General features: G+C 40.5%; 1 protein-coding gene across 4 annotated transcripts in view; it reads left to right on the plus strand.

Annotated features, from left to right (window-relative positions):
* Positions 1–10683: 10683 nt before the first annotated feature.
* PLGRKT (plasminogen receptor with a C-terminal lysine) overlaps positions 10684–15603 on the plus strand; it is a 51176-nt gene continuing 46256 nt past the window's right edge. For 3 of the 4 annotated variants that reach the window (XM_057724028.1, XM_057724026.1, XM_057724029.1), the window contains exons 1-3: positions 10684–10792; positions 11935–12062; positions 13872–13958. Coding sequence is in view for 3 of the 4 variants with exons in the window: in XM_057724026.1 (XP_057580009.1) it covers positions 13878–13958 (81 nt within the window). In the remaining variant the exon portion in view is untranslated. The remainder of the gene's footprint in view (positions 10793–11934; positions 12063–13871; positions 13959–15603) is intronic. The other variant, XM_057724027.1, reaches the window with a different exon arrangement.

The following is a 15603-nucleotide window of genomic DNA, read 5'->3' on the forward strand; positions in this document are numbered from 1 at the left end:
CAGTGGGGAGACGGACTGAGAGGACAGGAGGGAAGAAATCCGCAGTGGAGAGAGCCTACCGCAGAAAGCTGGGGGGCCATAGTGGCGGCTGGATACTGCTGACTCACAAGCAGCGGGGAGGAGCCACAGATGTACCCTCTCTCTCGGAGCCTGCGATGGAGAGAGGAAATACCCCTGTGGGCTTAGCTAACGCACTCAGGGATAACAAAGGCCCCTGAGTGGGGCTGGCCTAGAGTGCCTGCAGCCGAGAGCCAAAAGCCCACAGAATGGCCCAGCTCTGGAGACATTCTGTTTACACCTGAGCCACCGATGTCCCTCTACAACAGGCACCACCATGGCCGACTGAGCTGCCATGACCCAGGCAGGGTGCCCGGGCGGAGTCCTAGCAGGGGGGAGGAGCGGCAGTTGGAGTCACTCTCTCAGCCTGAGCCACCCAAGCTGCCGTGACCCAGGCAGGGCGCCACTGCTCACTCACCCCCAGGGGAAGGAGCCACTGTTGTACCCTATCTCTCCCCACACACTGGTGCTTACAGATGAACAATAAAGGAAGCTCTGCTGGTCACAGAGTAATACAAAAAGCCCAAGGCAGGTAGAAGGACACTTACACTTGAGACCTCAAGGAAACAGAAATATTAGTATTAATTCTATTGATCAGTCCATTCTGGGGTCACTTCTAGTTTGTTTTATCTTTTTTTTTTTTAATTACAATCCTAGTCATAAAGGATCTACAAGTTTTATAACATATTTTTTATTCTACTTTTTCTTCTATTTTTTTAGCCTTTTTATATATTTCTATTTCTAGCTAAGTCTTTTGTAGTGCTGACTGTATCTCTCCTACCTTCTTTTCATCTCTATCTTTTATACGTTTCTATTTCTTTCTTTTTCTTTTCATATTTCCAGTCACACTATGCTCTTCTGTTGCCCTGTCTTCTATCCTTTTTTAGTTTATTTTATCTTAATATACTTAGAAGCAATATTATCAGTCTGCTCTATCTCCTTGCTTTATTCTCCAGATGACACACTGCTTTGGTTTTTATTATTAGGTTTTGTCTTTATCTTAGCTCTAAGTATAATTGTCTGATTTCATTCTGAGAATCTTCAGTCTGTCTGGTGGTACTCTTGCTCTTTATTATATTTGATCCTAGCTTTCAAAATCTCCTTGGATTTCTGTTGTGTGTGTGTGCAGTTTTTTGTTTGTTTGTTTTTGTTTTTGTTTTGTTCTGTTTTGGTTTTGAATTTCTGTTGGTTTTCTCTTTGATTGTCTGATAGCATACTGGGGTTCTTCTGTTAGGTCTTTCTAGTGCCTTATGTTCTACTGGATTCAGTATTTGTGTGTCTTATACATGTATGTGTTTCCTTGACAGTATTTGTTTCACTCAACACTCTGCCATTAGTCTGGGGCTTGGACAGTCTTCTTTAAACCCCTTTATTGCCAGGACAAGCAACGTCTGAAGTTTGGACTACCATGAGAAAACAAAGAAACACCATGTAGGCAAAGGAGCAGGAAAAAAAACCACAAGACCAAATAAATGAAGAGGAAATAGGAAAATTGCCTGAAAAAGAATTCAGAGTAATGATATAAAGATGATCCAAAATCTCAATAACAAAATATAGAAAATACAAGAAGCAGTTAATAAGGACTCAGAAGAACTAAAGAGCAAACAAACAGTAATGGACAACAAAACAACTGAAGTTAAAAACACTCTAGATGGTATAAACAGTGGAATGACTGAGGCAGAAGAATGAATAAGTGAGTTGGAAGATAGAATGGGGGAAATAACTGCCACAGAGCAGGAAAGAGAAAAAAGAATAAAAAGAATGGAAGATAGTCTCAGAGATGTTAGTGACAACATTAATTGCACCAACATTCAAATCATAGGCATCCCAGAAGAAGAAGAAAAAAAGAAAGGGTCTGAGAAAATATTTGAAGAGGTTATAGTGGAAAACTTTCCCAACAGGGGAAAGGAAATCATTAATCAAGTCCAAGAAGCGCAGAGAGTCCCATACAGAATAAACCCAAGGAGAAATACACCAAGGCACATATTAATCAAACTAATGAAAATTAAACACAAAGAAAAAATATTAAAAGCAGCAAGAGAAAAGCAACAAATAACATATATGGGAAAACCCATAAGGATAACAGCTGACCTTTCTGCAGAAACTCTGCAGACCAGAAGGGAGTGGCAGGATATATGGAAAGTCCTGAAAGAGAAAAACCTACAGCCAAGAATACTCTACCCAGCAAGAATCTCATTCAGATTTGCTGGAGAAATCAGAAGCTTTACAGACAAGCAAAAGTTAAGAGAATTCAGCACCACCAAACCAGCCTTACAACAATTGCTAAAGGAACTTTTCTAAGCAGGAAACACAAGAGAAGGAGAACACCTACAAAAACAAACCCAAAACAATTAAGAAAATAGTAATCGGAACACACATGTCAATAATCATCTTAAAAGTAAATGGATTAAATACTCCAACCAAAAGACACAGACTGGTTGAATGGATACAAAAACAAGACCCTTACATATGCTGTCTACAAGAAGCCCACTTCAGACCAAGGGACACATATAGACTGAAAGTGAAGGGATGGAAAAAGATATTCCATGCAAATGGAAGTCAAAAGAAAGCTGGAGTAGCAATACTCATATCAGACAAATTAGACTTTAAAGTAAAGACTATTACAAGAGACAAGGAAGGACACTACATAACGATCAAGGGATCCATCCAAGAAGAAGATATAACAATTGTAAATATCTCTGCATGCAACATAGGAGCACCTCAATACATAAGGCAAATGCTAACAGCCATAAAAGGGGACATCGACAGTAACACAATAATAGTGGGAGACTTGAACACCCCACTTACATCAATGGACAGATCATCCAAACAGAAAATAAATAAGGAAACTCAAGCTTTAAATGACACATTAGACCATCTCGATTTAATTGATATTTATAGGACATTCCATCCAAAAACGACAGACTACACATTCTTCTCAAGTGCACATGGAACATTTTCCAGGATAGATCACATCTTAGGTCACAAATCAAGCCTCGGTAAATTAAAGAAAATTGAAAAAAATAAAAATAAAAAAAAGAAAAAAAAGAAAATTGAAATCATAGCAAGCATCTTCTCTGACCACAACACCATGAGACTAGATATCAATTACAGGAAAAAAACTGTAAAAAATAGAAACACATGGAGGCTAAACAATTCACTATTTAACAACCAAGAAATCACTAAAGAAATCAAAGAGGAAATCAAAAAATATTTAGAAACAAATGACAATAAAAACACAACAACCCAAAACCTATGGGACGCAGCAAAAGCAGTTCTAAGAGGGAAGTTTATAGCTATACAGTCCTACCTGAAGAAACACGAAAAATATTGAATAAACAACCTAACCTTAAACCTAAAACAATTAGAGAAAGAAGAACAAAGAAACCCCAAAGTGAGCAGAAGGAAAGAAATCATAAAGATCGGAGCAGAAATAAATGAAAAAGAAGGAAACAATAGCAAAGATTAATGAAACTAAAAGCTGGTTCTTTGAGAAGATAAACAAAATTGATAAACCATTAGCCAGACTCATCAGGAAAAAAAGGGGGAAGACGCAAATCAACAGAATTAGAAATGAAAAAGGAGAAGTAACAACGGACACCTCAGAAATACAAAAGAGCATGAGAGACTACTACAAGCAACTATATGCCAATAAATTGGGAAACCTGGAAGAAATGGATAAATTCTTAGAAAAGTACAATCTTCCAAGACTGAACCAGGAAGAAACAGAACATGTGAACAGACCAATCACAAGTACGGAAATTGAGGCTGTGATTAAAAATCTCCCAACACACAAAAGCCCAGGACCAGATGGCGTCACAGGCAAATTCTATCAAACATTTAGAGAAGAGCTAACACCTATCTTTCTCAAACTCTTCCAAAATATAGCAGAAGGAGGAATGCTCCCAAACTCATTCTACAAGGCCACCATCACCCTGATACCAAAACCAGGCAAAGATGTCACAAAAAAGAAAATTACAGGCCAATATCACTGAGGAATATAGATGCAAAAATCCTCAACAAAACACTAGCTAACAGAATCCAACAGCACATTAAAAAAAATCATACACCATGATCAAGTGGGGTTTATCCCTGGGATGCAAGGATTCTTCAATATATGCAAATCAATCAACGTGATCATCATATCAACAAATTGAAGGATAAAAACCATGTGATCATCTCAAAAGATGCAGAAAAAGCTTTTGACAAAATTCAACAACAATTCATGATAAAAACTCTCCAGAAAATGGGCATAGAAGGAAATTACCTCAACATAATAAAAGCCATATATGAGAAACCAAAAGCCAACATCTTTCTAAATGGTGAAAAGCTGAAAGAATTCCCTCAAAGGACAGGAACAAGACAAGGGTGTCCACTCTCACCATTATTATTCAACATAGTTTTGGAAATTTTAGCCACAGCGATCAGAGAAGAAAAGGAAATAAAAGGAATACAAATTGGAAAAGAAGTATAATTGTCACTCTTTGCAGATGACATGATATTATACATAGAAAACCCTAAAGATTCTATCAGAAAACTGCTAGCACTGATCGATGAATTTAGTAAAGTACCAGGATACAAAAGTAATGTGCAGAAATCACTTGCATTCCTATACACTAACAATGAAAAAGCAGAAAGAGAAATTAAGGAAACGCTCCCATTTACCATTTCAACCAAAAGACTAAAATACCTAGGAATAAACCTGCCTAAAGAGGCAAAAGACCTGTATGCAGAAAACTAGAAGACACTGATGAAAGAAATCAAAGATGATACAAACAGATGGAGAGACATACCATGTTCTTGGATTGGAAGAATCAACATTGTGAAAATGACTGTACTACCCAAAGCAATTTACAGGTTCAATGCAATCCCTATCAAATTGTCAATGGCATTTTTCACAGAACTAGAACAAGAAAACTTACGATTTGTAGGGAAACGCAAAAGACCCTGAATAGCCAAAGCAATTTTGAGAAGGAAAGACAGAGTTGGTGGAATTAGGCTTCCTGACTTCAAACTATACTACAAGGCCACAGTGATCAAGATAGTGTGGTACTGGCACAAAAATAGAAAGGAAGATCAATGGAACAGTACAGAGAACTCATAGGTTAACCCAAGCACATATGGGCACCTTATCTTTGACAAAGGAGGCAAGAATATACAATGGGAAAAAGACAGCATCTTCAATAAGTGTTGCTGGGAAAATTGGACAGCAACATATAAAAGAATGAAATTAGAACACTTCCTAAGACCATACACAAAAATAAACTCCAAATGGATTAAAAACCTAAATATAAGGCCAGACACTATCAAACTCCTAGAGGAAAACATAGGCAGAACACTCTATGACATCCATCAAAGCAAGATCCTTTTGGACCCACCTCCTAGAATAATGGAAATAAAATCAAGAATAAACAAATGGGACCTCATGAAACTTAAAAGCTTTTGCACAGCAAAAGAAACCATAAACAAGACAAGAAGGCAACTCTCAGAATGGGAGAAAACACTTGCCAATGAAGCAACGGACAAAGGATTAATCTCCAAAATACATAAGCAGCTCATGCAGCTTAATACTAAAAAAGCAAATAACCCAATCCACAAATGGGCGGAAGACCTAAATAGACATTTCTCCAAAGAAGACATACAGATGGCCAACAAACACATGAAAAGATGCTCAACATCACTAATCATCAGAGAAATGCAAGTCAAAGCCACAGTGAGGTATCACCTCACACTGGTCAGAATGGCCATCATCCAAAAATCTAGAAACAATGAATGTTGGAGAGGGTGTGGAGAAAAGGGAACTCTCCTGCACTGTTGGTATAGCCGCTATGGAAAACAGTTTGGAGGTTCCTTAAAAAACTAAAAGTAGAACTACCACATGATCCAGTAATCCCACTCCTGGGTATATACCCAGAGGAAACCATAATCCCAAAAGAAACATGTACCGTAATGTTTATTGCAGCACTATTTACAATAGCCAGGACATGGAAGCAACCTAAATGCCCATCAACAAATGAATGGATAAAGAAGATTTGGCATATACATACAATGAAATATTACTCAGCTATAAAAAGGAATGAAATGGAGCTATATGTAATGAGGTGGTTAGACCTAGAGTCTGTCATACAGAGTGAAGTAAGCCAGAAAGAGAAAAACAAATACTGTATGCTAACTCATATATAAGGGATCAAAAAAAAAAAAAATGGTACTGATCAACCCAGTGACAGGGCAAGAATAAGGAGGCAGATGCAGAGAATGGACTGGAGGACATAGGGTTGGGGGGGCGTGGGGGCGAAGGGGAAGCTGGGATGAAGTGAGAGAGTAGCATAGACATATATACACTACCAACTGTAAAACAGATAGCTAGTGGGAAGTTGCTGTATAACAAAGGGAGATCAACTTGATGATGGGTGATGCCTTAGAGGGGCTGGGACGGGAAGGGTGGAGGGGAGTCATGGAAGGGAGGGATATGGGGATATGTGTATAAATACAGCTGATTCACTTTGGTGTACCTCAAAAATTGGTACAAGAGTGTAAAGCAATTATATTCCAATAAAGAGCTTAAAAAATAAAAAAATAAAAAATAAAAAAAATTTAAAAAATGAAAGGAAATTCTCTAAGGACATATTGAACCTTCAAAAGCTTTTAAAAAATTTATTACTCTATAAACTTTTATTTATTATTCTATATAGTATTTTTTTAAATTCTGGGACTTCCTGGTGGTCCAATGGCTAATACTCCATGCTCCCAGTGCAAGGGGCCTGATTTTGATCCCTGGTCAGGGAACTGGATCCCACATGCAGCAACTAAGAGTTTGCATGCTGTAACTAAAGATTTGCATGCCACAAAGAAGATCCCGCTTACCGCAATAAGACCTGATGCAGCCAAATAAACAAACAAATAAATACATATGTTTTAAAAAATAAATTAAAAAAATAAAATTCTCATTGGAGTATAGTTGATCTACAATTTTGTGCCAGTCAAGTGAATCAGCTACACATATACACATATCTATTCTCCCTTAGATTCCCCTCCCATATAGGCCACCATAGAGCACTGAGTAGAGTTCCCTGTGCCACATAGTAGGTCCCCATCAGTTATCCATTCCATATATAGTAATGTGTATATGTCAATCCCAATTCCCCAGTTAAAAACTTTTTTTTAAAAAAACTACTTTATGGATATACAAGGAAATATTGGATAATTTTACTGTCCTGAGGTAGGGGACTTTCAATGACTTGAGGATTTTACAGATTTCACATCAATTCTTTCTATAATACATATGCTATTTAGCCCAGTATTTCCAGTCAAAATATTGAAAAGCTATATATATATATATATGAAGGGGATCATCATGATTTTTTTTAGGCTCAAAATAACATCATGATGGAGCATGGCTGATTAACAATCATGTTACTGACAGTAGCAAAAAATTCAGAAATATCCAATGATGGAAACTGTATACATACTTGCTGAAAATCTTATATATGTTAAAAATGGTATATATGAATTCCATTTAACAACATGAAAATCCTTATGCTATAATGCAAAATGATTTTTAAAAGTACCTATTTGTATGTGTGTATAAAGCATATACATATACATTTACAAATTCATGCAATTATAAATAAGGCATATACCAAAGTTATGTCATTTGATATTGAAATAATTTTCCTTTAATCTTCTCACCCCACATTCTATAAAATGTGTGCAATATCTACACCAAGATTTCTCTCAATTCCCAGAGTGGATATTCTCATAGTCACTTTTTTCACCTATATTTTAAAATACACACAAGAGTAGTTATAATGTAAAGTATATCCATTGGGTTTCTATCAGGAATTGGAATTCTACTCGGTTGGTTTGACTACAGAGATCTTAGACAATAATTAAAGGACTGGGGGTAGGGTTAAGAGAACCATCCAGTTGAGGTATCCCAAACACCAAGTTGGGGTGAAGAATCATCAGGTTAAGAGTATAGCAACAGCAGGAAACCATATCATGTCTAGGCTGAAGAGCAAGGGAAGAGAGCATTTCCAGAGCTCTGTGAGCTGGACCCACAGAGGAGGGACCACTGGTCATGAGCTGCAGTTGTGGAGGGACACAACCACTGCCAGATCCTCAGAGAAAAAAATGGAAAAAACATACCCTACTTCTCTTTTCTCCTCCTCCATCGTCCAAAACCAGATGGAAGCCAGCTGAGAAGAGCCCAGGAGATGTTTTCCAAAGAGGTCAGCTTCTGAGGTATAGAATAGGGCAGGGAAGGGAGGAGAATAGATATGAGGGGAGGCAAATAGACGACTCAGACAGTACCTGTTTTGCCACCCAGGATTTATTCTTTCCCTTTGCTCAGATGGAGAGAAGCTCATCTCCTAAACATGAGAATAAAAGAGCCCTACCAACTACTGTATTGCTTTGAGGTGATGTCAATACTCTGACCTAGAAACTAAATTACAATTTTGTATCCACCAGTACTCTTCATACAAGGAAACAGGGAAAGGAAGGGCAGGGAAGAAATAATCAATTAATATTTTATATACAGAGCTACAATAGTCTCTGCCTCTATAGCTTGTTGATAGGCTAAAATTGATAACCATACTTTCCTACTTCATTCACTTATGTATCCCTAGTCCTATGCAGTATCTTAGTAGATTGGGATTTTTTACCTGGTGTGGTGATACAATACTTTAATTCCTGCATGGTCTGAAGTTTAAGTGCTCTTGACTTTATCAGGTTACTGTAGTTACCCAATGATCATTATTATTGCACACGGGAGTATTAAGAAGTGCTCAGTGAATCTTTGGGTGTCAGGCACATTTTTCCTTGCCCTCATTGTATAGCTGCAACCCAATTTCCTTTTGGTAATTGGGATCAGTCATTCCAATTCCATCGTCGTGAGGAACCAAAATGATCAGCGGGCAGTTTCAGCTTCCATGGCTGGGTCCTCTAGTGGAAGCATTTCTTCTTTTTGAACTAGGACTTTAAAATACGATAAACCCAAGGTTGTAGAAATGGTGTGCTGGATATTTCCATTTGTCCTAGGTCTTTGTGCCTAGGAAGCTGACCTCAATAGACTGTATGGATGTGGCTCCCTCATCTTCTGGCTTTCTGGTGGATCCAGCCAATGGAAGATTTCAGCAGGATATCAGAGCATGGAAGGACAGAGGGATATGTCTTTCTTTTCCACCCTATCCTTACTTGGAGCTGAGGCGCTAGCAGAGGGTACAACTATAGGATCTTACCCTGCTGGGCCAAAGGTCAGCATTGACTGCTTTCCTCTACTGAACAACATAGCTTCTGTTGGGTAGTCCTCTCATACAGCCACAGCTATGGCTCTTGCCTGGTTTTAGCAACTGCTCCCTTCCCTTTGTCCCTTCAGACCTAGAGTTAGTAACAGGTTCCCACTGTTGCTGGTTACTACCGCTTACTTAATGCTAACTGTGTGCCAGACACAGTGCTAAGTGAAGATCTCATGTTGTCTTCACAGTCCAATAAATTAGATGGCTTTAGACCTATTGTAGAGATGATAAAAGTAAGTTTTGGACAGGATGAAGAGTGACAGTGATGGAACTGGAAATCAAATCAAATGTTGGTGTGCTTATGCTAGAGTCCATACTCAAATGCTATTGTTATCAGTTGTTATCCTCTCTTAAAGGGTCAAAGTTCCACATGGCTTTGCTCCTGTGGTGCCCCCGTTACTCTGGCAAGAGGTCGGTGTGATGTTCACTCACATACAGAGCCTGGGGAAGGTTAGATGCCTTCTCCACCAGTGTGATGGTCAGCCAGGGCTTAAGTCAGGGACCTTCTTCATGCACCTTCCTCAAGGCCAGAGCCTGGTGAAGTCCATGCTATTTTTCCAAGCCATTTAATAGCAAAGAAGAGAATACAGCAGTTCCTCAAGTATTCTCTCAATGAAGCTGGGAGAGAGGCTTGACTTACTCAAGATAGAAATTACTGATGGGGGTTAAGAAGAAATGAATATCTCTCAGCAGAAGGGGAGAAAGATGGCTCCTTAAAAAACATATTTTTTTGGATTGGTAACTCTGGTCAAGTCTGCTCTTTTTCGTTTCGTGTCTTAACCTTTTTGCCACTTTAACGCAATTTAACAGATGGAGGAGACTGAGGCTCTAACAAATTAAGTAAACTATGTCTGTGTTGAGATTCAATGCTGCAGGGGGGTGGGGTGGGGGAGTAAAAATTCCACCCTCAACATAAACATATTCTGTAAATAGAAAAGCCCTTACAAATGTTTATAACTGTGGCTTATATGTTTAAGTGACAACCTCTCACGAGACATTTTCTCTTCTAGACATTGTGTCTGGAGAAGAACTGTGAGACGGCTTATTACTGTATGGAGGTTTGAGCTCTGCAAAGGAGAATGGATTGCTCAGGCTTCTCGGAGGTAACTGACAAACCTCACTGAGGCCTGTAAGTGAGTTTCCACTCTGCTTTCTCTGCCTCCGCTCAAATTTGAGTCCCTGGATTTTGAATTTGCCTCTTTGACCTGCCCCTCCCAGACGCCTGGCCCGGAAAGAAACCTGGCTTCCTCGGTCAGCTTGTGGGCCCTTTAAAGAAGCCGAAGCTGCGTTGATTGGCTGAGGCTCGGAATCCACGGCCAGCCAATCCTGAGGCTCTGCGGGGCGAGGCCTGGTCCCCGCAGCCGTCTCGCGGACTCCGAGCCTGGAGGCCTCTACTTTGGTCACGGTGTCCTTGCACCTCCGCTGCGCGTTGCCCAGTGAGTGAGCGCCGGCCGTGTGGGCCAGGCCGGCCTCAGGTTTTTGGGGAGGGCGGGTCCACGCGGCTGCGTCTGTCGGCGCCGAGCTCCGAGGCCCGGGCTTGCCGGGTCGCGTTGCGTGCCCTTTCCTTGTGAGCGCCCTTGGCTCTCCCGCTCCTAGTGCCAACCAGTGTCCCCAGCCTTGTGTCAGAGGAGCCGGTTCTCGTCCCAAAGACTCCAGGCCTCTCCCATATCATTGTAATAAAGTGGGGGGAGGTAGGAAGAGCGTTGTCAACGAAATCACCAAATCGTGCAGGAATTCCCAAGTTACTGTAATTGGGTCCTGGGTGAGCGAGCGGAGTTACAAACTAGGGAAATCCTCCCGGAAGCTGTGGGTTCCGGGCTGGAATTTGCAGGGGAAATAGGCTAGTTTGAATGGAACGCAGAGCTAAAATTTGCAGGGGAAGTATTTGAATAATTTGATGAATTTGAATGGACCGCAAAGACTTACTGAAAATGATTGTAATCATGCAACCAGTCATAAACGTAGGTAATGTATCATTTGAACAGGAAATGAATTAGCGCAGAAATTTGGATGACAGGTTATGAGTCCTGGAATTCTTCTTCTTCTTTTTTTTTTTTAAGTAAAATCAAATCCTGGTTCCTAGGTGTGAGCGGAGGGGCACTATCTGGAACTTGCAGCCCCAACACTTCCTCCTCAGAAGTACCCCTACCTGTTGTAATCTGTAACACAGCTGAGGCAGGGCTGAAGCATTAACGGGGTCTTTCTAAGGTCTCAGGAGTAATGGAAGGAAAAATGAAGGCAGAAGGGACCCACATCAGCATTCTTAGCCCTCTGAGACACACTGGTGTCAAAGCTGTAAGTAGCAAGGCATTTGTCACCAATGACAAGGTGTTGGCATTTTTGCAAGACTTACCTTATGCAATTGAGTGACTTCAAAGTTATTCCTATTGCAGTCACTCTTGTTTATTTTCTGATATATATACGTTGTGAGTGGGAGAGTGAAAACCGAGTATTCTGGACACCATAAGGAACCTCCCAGACTTTGGAAAATGGCTTTGTTAGGGTGGGGCAGGAGAGGAAGGTTCAAAATATTGAACTCCAGGGCATAGTTCACAGGGTATGGTGCACTCATTTTCAGGTGTGGTTTCCTGTGGGAACCACAGGGAAGCTCTTCTTCCTGCTTGGCTTCTACCTTTAACCCGTGGGAATACCCCCAGATACATCGAAACTACAATCCAGTCCCAAGAGAGCAAGGCCGAGAAAGAGGTAAGCCTGAGTCCTAGCTTTCCAGATAGTTTCTCTTCCCTAGGTGACTGACATGAAGATTGTCTCTCCACTTCAGGGGAGCGTACACCCCCTTATAAACAGAAGCACTCTAAGGGACATAACTGACATAGAGGGTGTGTGTGTAAATGGGATTAGAGGACAGCTGTTTTCTATATAAATGTTTGCTGTATATGTAAAAATTCAATGTTCTACTCCTATGTACAAAGGAAAAATAAGGAATGGCAACTGCCTGAGCTATACTTTCTCTTGTATTACTCATGCTTTCTGCAACATTTGTGAGAAGAACACACCTTGGGGACTGCCAAGGTAGATAATATACTGCTTCTGCCTTCAGGCAAGTTCTGCCCTGGTGTTGGAGACAGTGGACGTGGGGCTGTCAAAGTCTGGAGACAGGAGGGAATTTCTGCTAGACTTCCCCACCTTTACTGGGTGGGTCTACCTCTGGGCACAGGATGGAGTAGGGCAGTAGCTGAGGGGTTGGAGGGGGGTGGTAGGGAAATCTCATGACCTCCCAGGCCTGTTCAGGACTGTGCCTCTCCTCCTGTGGCTCAGCCTCCTGTGCCTAGCATTGAAGCTGACTGTGGCTCAGAGGCCTCTGTAAATCCAGGGTGCGTCTTTAGCCAAAATGCAGGGAAGCCACTGAAGTCTGGCTTGTAGTATCCACTCACTTGGAGCCCTATTAGTAGGGATAACCCATTGTACCTGGCATGAAATGTCTTCCCTCTCCCCTCATCTTCTCACCAGTTAGCTAGAACCCAAGATTTTCTGCTGAGGATATGGAAAATAGGAGCTATGTCTGGGCTTCCCACAGAGTATTGTGAACCCTGGGTAGAAAGCATTAAGAATGGCTACTCTGATCTGAGGTTCACAAAGTGCTCAACAGTCTACCAAGGAGAATCAGCAACATTTTTGAGGAGGGTAGAGCAGTCATAACTTCCCTGAGTTTTGCGGTCTTCTGAAGGTAGAATCAACAACTAACTGAGGTCTTCTGTATCTACTCAGTTAGCTTAAGAACAAAAATTGGAGTTCTGGACCATCTAGAATTGCCAGCCCACTTAAAAACTTCTTAAGTAGGATAAATAAGATAGACAATACCATGTGTTCATTTAAAATTTGTGTTTCCCAGGACATTTAAGTATGCTTAGGTTTTCTGCTTTTGGGAACTTCAATAATAGCTTAAGAAGAAAAAAGTGAGGCTAGAGGAAGACGGCCAAGGGATGTTAGCAGTAGGTGGATGGAAGTAGCAAGTGGGTAGGAGAGGAGTAGGGATTATAGGAAGAGTATTGATATAGTAATCTTGAAATATCTAAAACATCCTAAAATACAAAAGCAAGGAGCACAGAAAAATCAGTCTTCAAGGTGCGCAATGCATCTTCTAAATCACCCCCATCAGAAGCAAAGGTTCTGACATTCAACTATACAGAAGGTAAGAGGGTGGATGGTATTCACCCTGCCCCTCATAAAAATGAGAGTTTTGTTTGTTTGTTTTTAAGTGTTCAGTTCTTCAAGATATACAGTGGGAATTAAAATCAGGAAACATGAAGCTGTAGAGCAGGAAAAGATTTTTGAAATCACCTAGTTCAATCAGCTGTTCTTATGTAAGTAAATGATGGCCAGACTGGTTAAGTTTGTCCAAGGTCGGACAGCTAGTTAGGAGAAAAGACTAGGATCCATATTGTGTTCCCAGATAAGAAAATTTTCTTTTTTTGTCTTAAGCTCATAGTAGCCTGAAACAGAGCAGACGCATGTAGAATATATTGTTTTAAACTTTGCTTTTTTACATTTTAGGTCAAGATGGGGTTTATATTTTCAAAATCTATGAATGAGAACATGAAAACCCAACAGGAGTTCATGCTTATGAATTCTCGACTTCAGGTACATTTTTAAATAATTAAGCTTTTATGTTGTTACAGTGGTTAAAGTTTCTGTCACATGTGCTTCAGCACTATGTTCCCCTTAACCTCCCAGAAGGTAAAATGCTCTTGGTGCTCTACCCTCAAAGTCAAGATGAAGTGGACTGCTAATTATCTGGTGAATGGGCTTGTTTAAATCTCTAATCTGGATACCTAATGTAAAAATTTCTATACTGCCTGAAGAGATAAATGCTCAGAGTGTATGGTAGACAGAATAATGCCCCTCTCCCACCCTGCCAAAAAGATGTCTGCATCTTAATCCTCTGTGGATGTTACCTTACATGGCAAAGGGAAGTTTACAGTGTGATTCAGTTGAGAAGTATGAATTGGGGGAGATACTGGTTTATCTGGATGGGCCCAATGTAATTGCAAGGGTCCTTATAAGGGAAAGAGGGAGGCAAGAGGGTCAGAGTCAGAGAGAGAGAGATTTGAAGCTGCTGACTTTGAAGATGGAGTAAAAGAGCCACAAGCCAAAAGATTCAAGCAACCCCTAGACACTGGAAAAGGCAAGGATACAGATTCTCCTCTAGAGCCTCCAGAGGGAATGTAGTTCCTCCAGTCCATTCTGGACTTCTGGCCTCCAGAACTGTAAGGTAATAAATTTGTGTTGTTTTAAGCCACTAAGCTTGATAATTTGCTATAGCAGCAATAGGAAATTTTAATACAGAGTGTGAACATTCGACACTGGATTTATACAATGGCTGGATGAAAAGATCAAAGCAAAGTAGAAGATTGTCTAATTGCCTCATATAGGTGATCAAAAAGTATTTTAAAATGTTGTACATCAAAATCAAGTATTAAAAGTTTGACTGAAATTATTTTCCTAACATTTCTAATAAAGATCTCTAGGCCACTGTGGTTCATTATGGCCCTCAGAGTAGACAGTCCTATTGTGAGACATACAGTGAGTGGTTAAAAGTGAGGACTAAAGCCAGGCAGCCTGGGTTTGAATCCCAGTTCCACTTCCTGACTAACTGTGTGGCTTGTGCTTCAGTCTGCTAACCTGTAAACTGGAGGTGATAGTATCCCCCTCAGAGAGTTGCTGTAAGGAGTAAAGATGACTGTATGTAGAGTGTGTAGAACAATGCCTCAAGTCTTTAGAACAGTGTCTCTCACTCTATAAGCATCAGTTGTTGCTGCTGTTATTATTGCTATTAAAGAGTGATAAGAGTGTCTTTTACAGGATAAAGATCTCTTTTGGGGGCATGGAGTTGTTGAAAGAATGGGCAATTGAATTCTTTAACAGAACAAAGTGTCCCAAAGGAGACCAAACGTTAGGTTTATGAACCAGCAAAGTATGTCACACTCTCAGAGAGTCCTTGTCCAAGACCTCTAGAAACTACAGGGCTTTTACTTTTATGTCAGAAGTCAGGGTCTGTGAAGGGTTTGGGATTTTACCCTATTTGCAAGCTAGGAGATTAGCTTATTACTATTCCATGGACCCTGGCAGAACACAGGAGACACCTACATCAAACAGAGGACTTCATTATTCATAGCACAGCAAGAGCATAAGCATGAGGTTCATGTCAGTTCCCCATGACTCTCAAGTCTCATGGAGGTGACAAAGATGGGCTCACGTGGGTGCTGTGCACTCAGTGGGTTGGGGC

This window comes from Hippopotamus amphibius, chromosome 2, assembly GCF_030028045.1.
Source record: "Hippopotamus amphibius kiboko isolate mHipAmp2 chromosome 2, mHipAmp2.hap2, whole genome shotgun sequence".
In the NCBI taxonomy this organism is placed as follows: Eukaryota; Metazoa; Chordata; class Mammalia; order Artiodactyla; family Hippopotamidae; genus Hippopotamus; species Hippopotamus amphibius.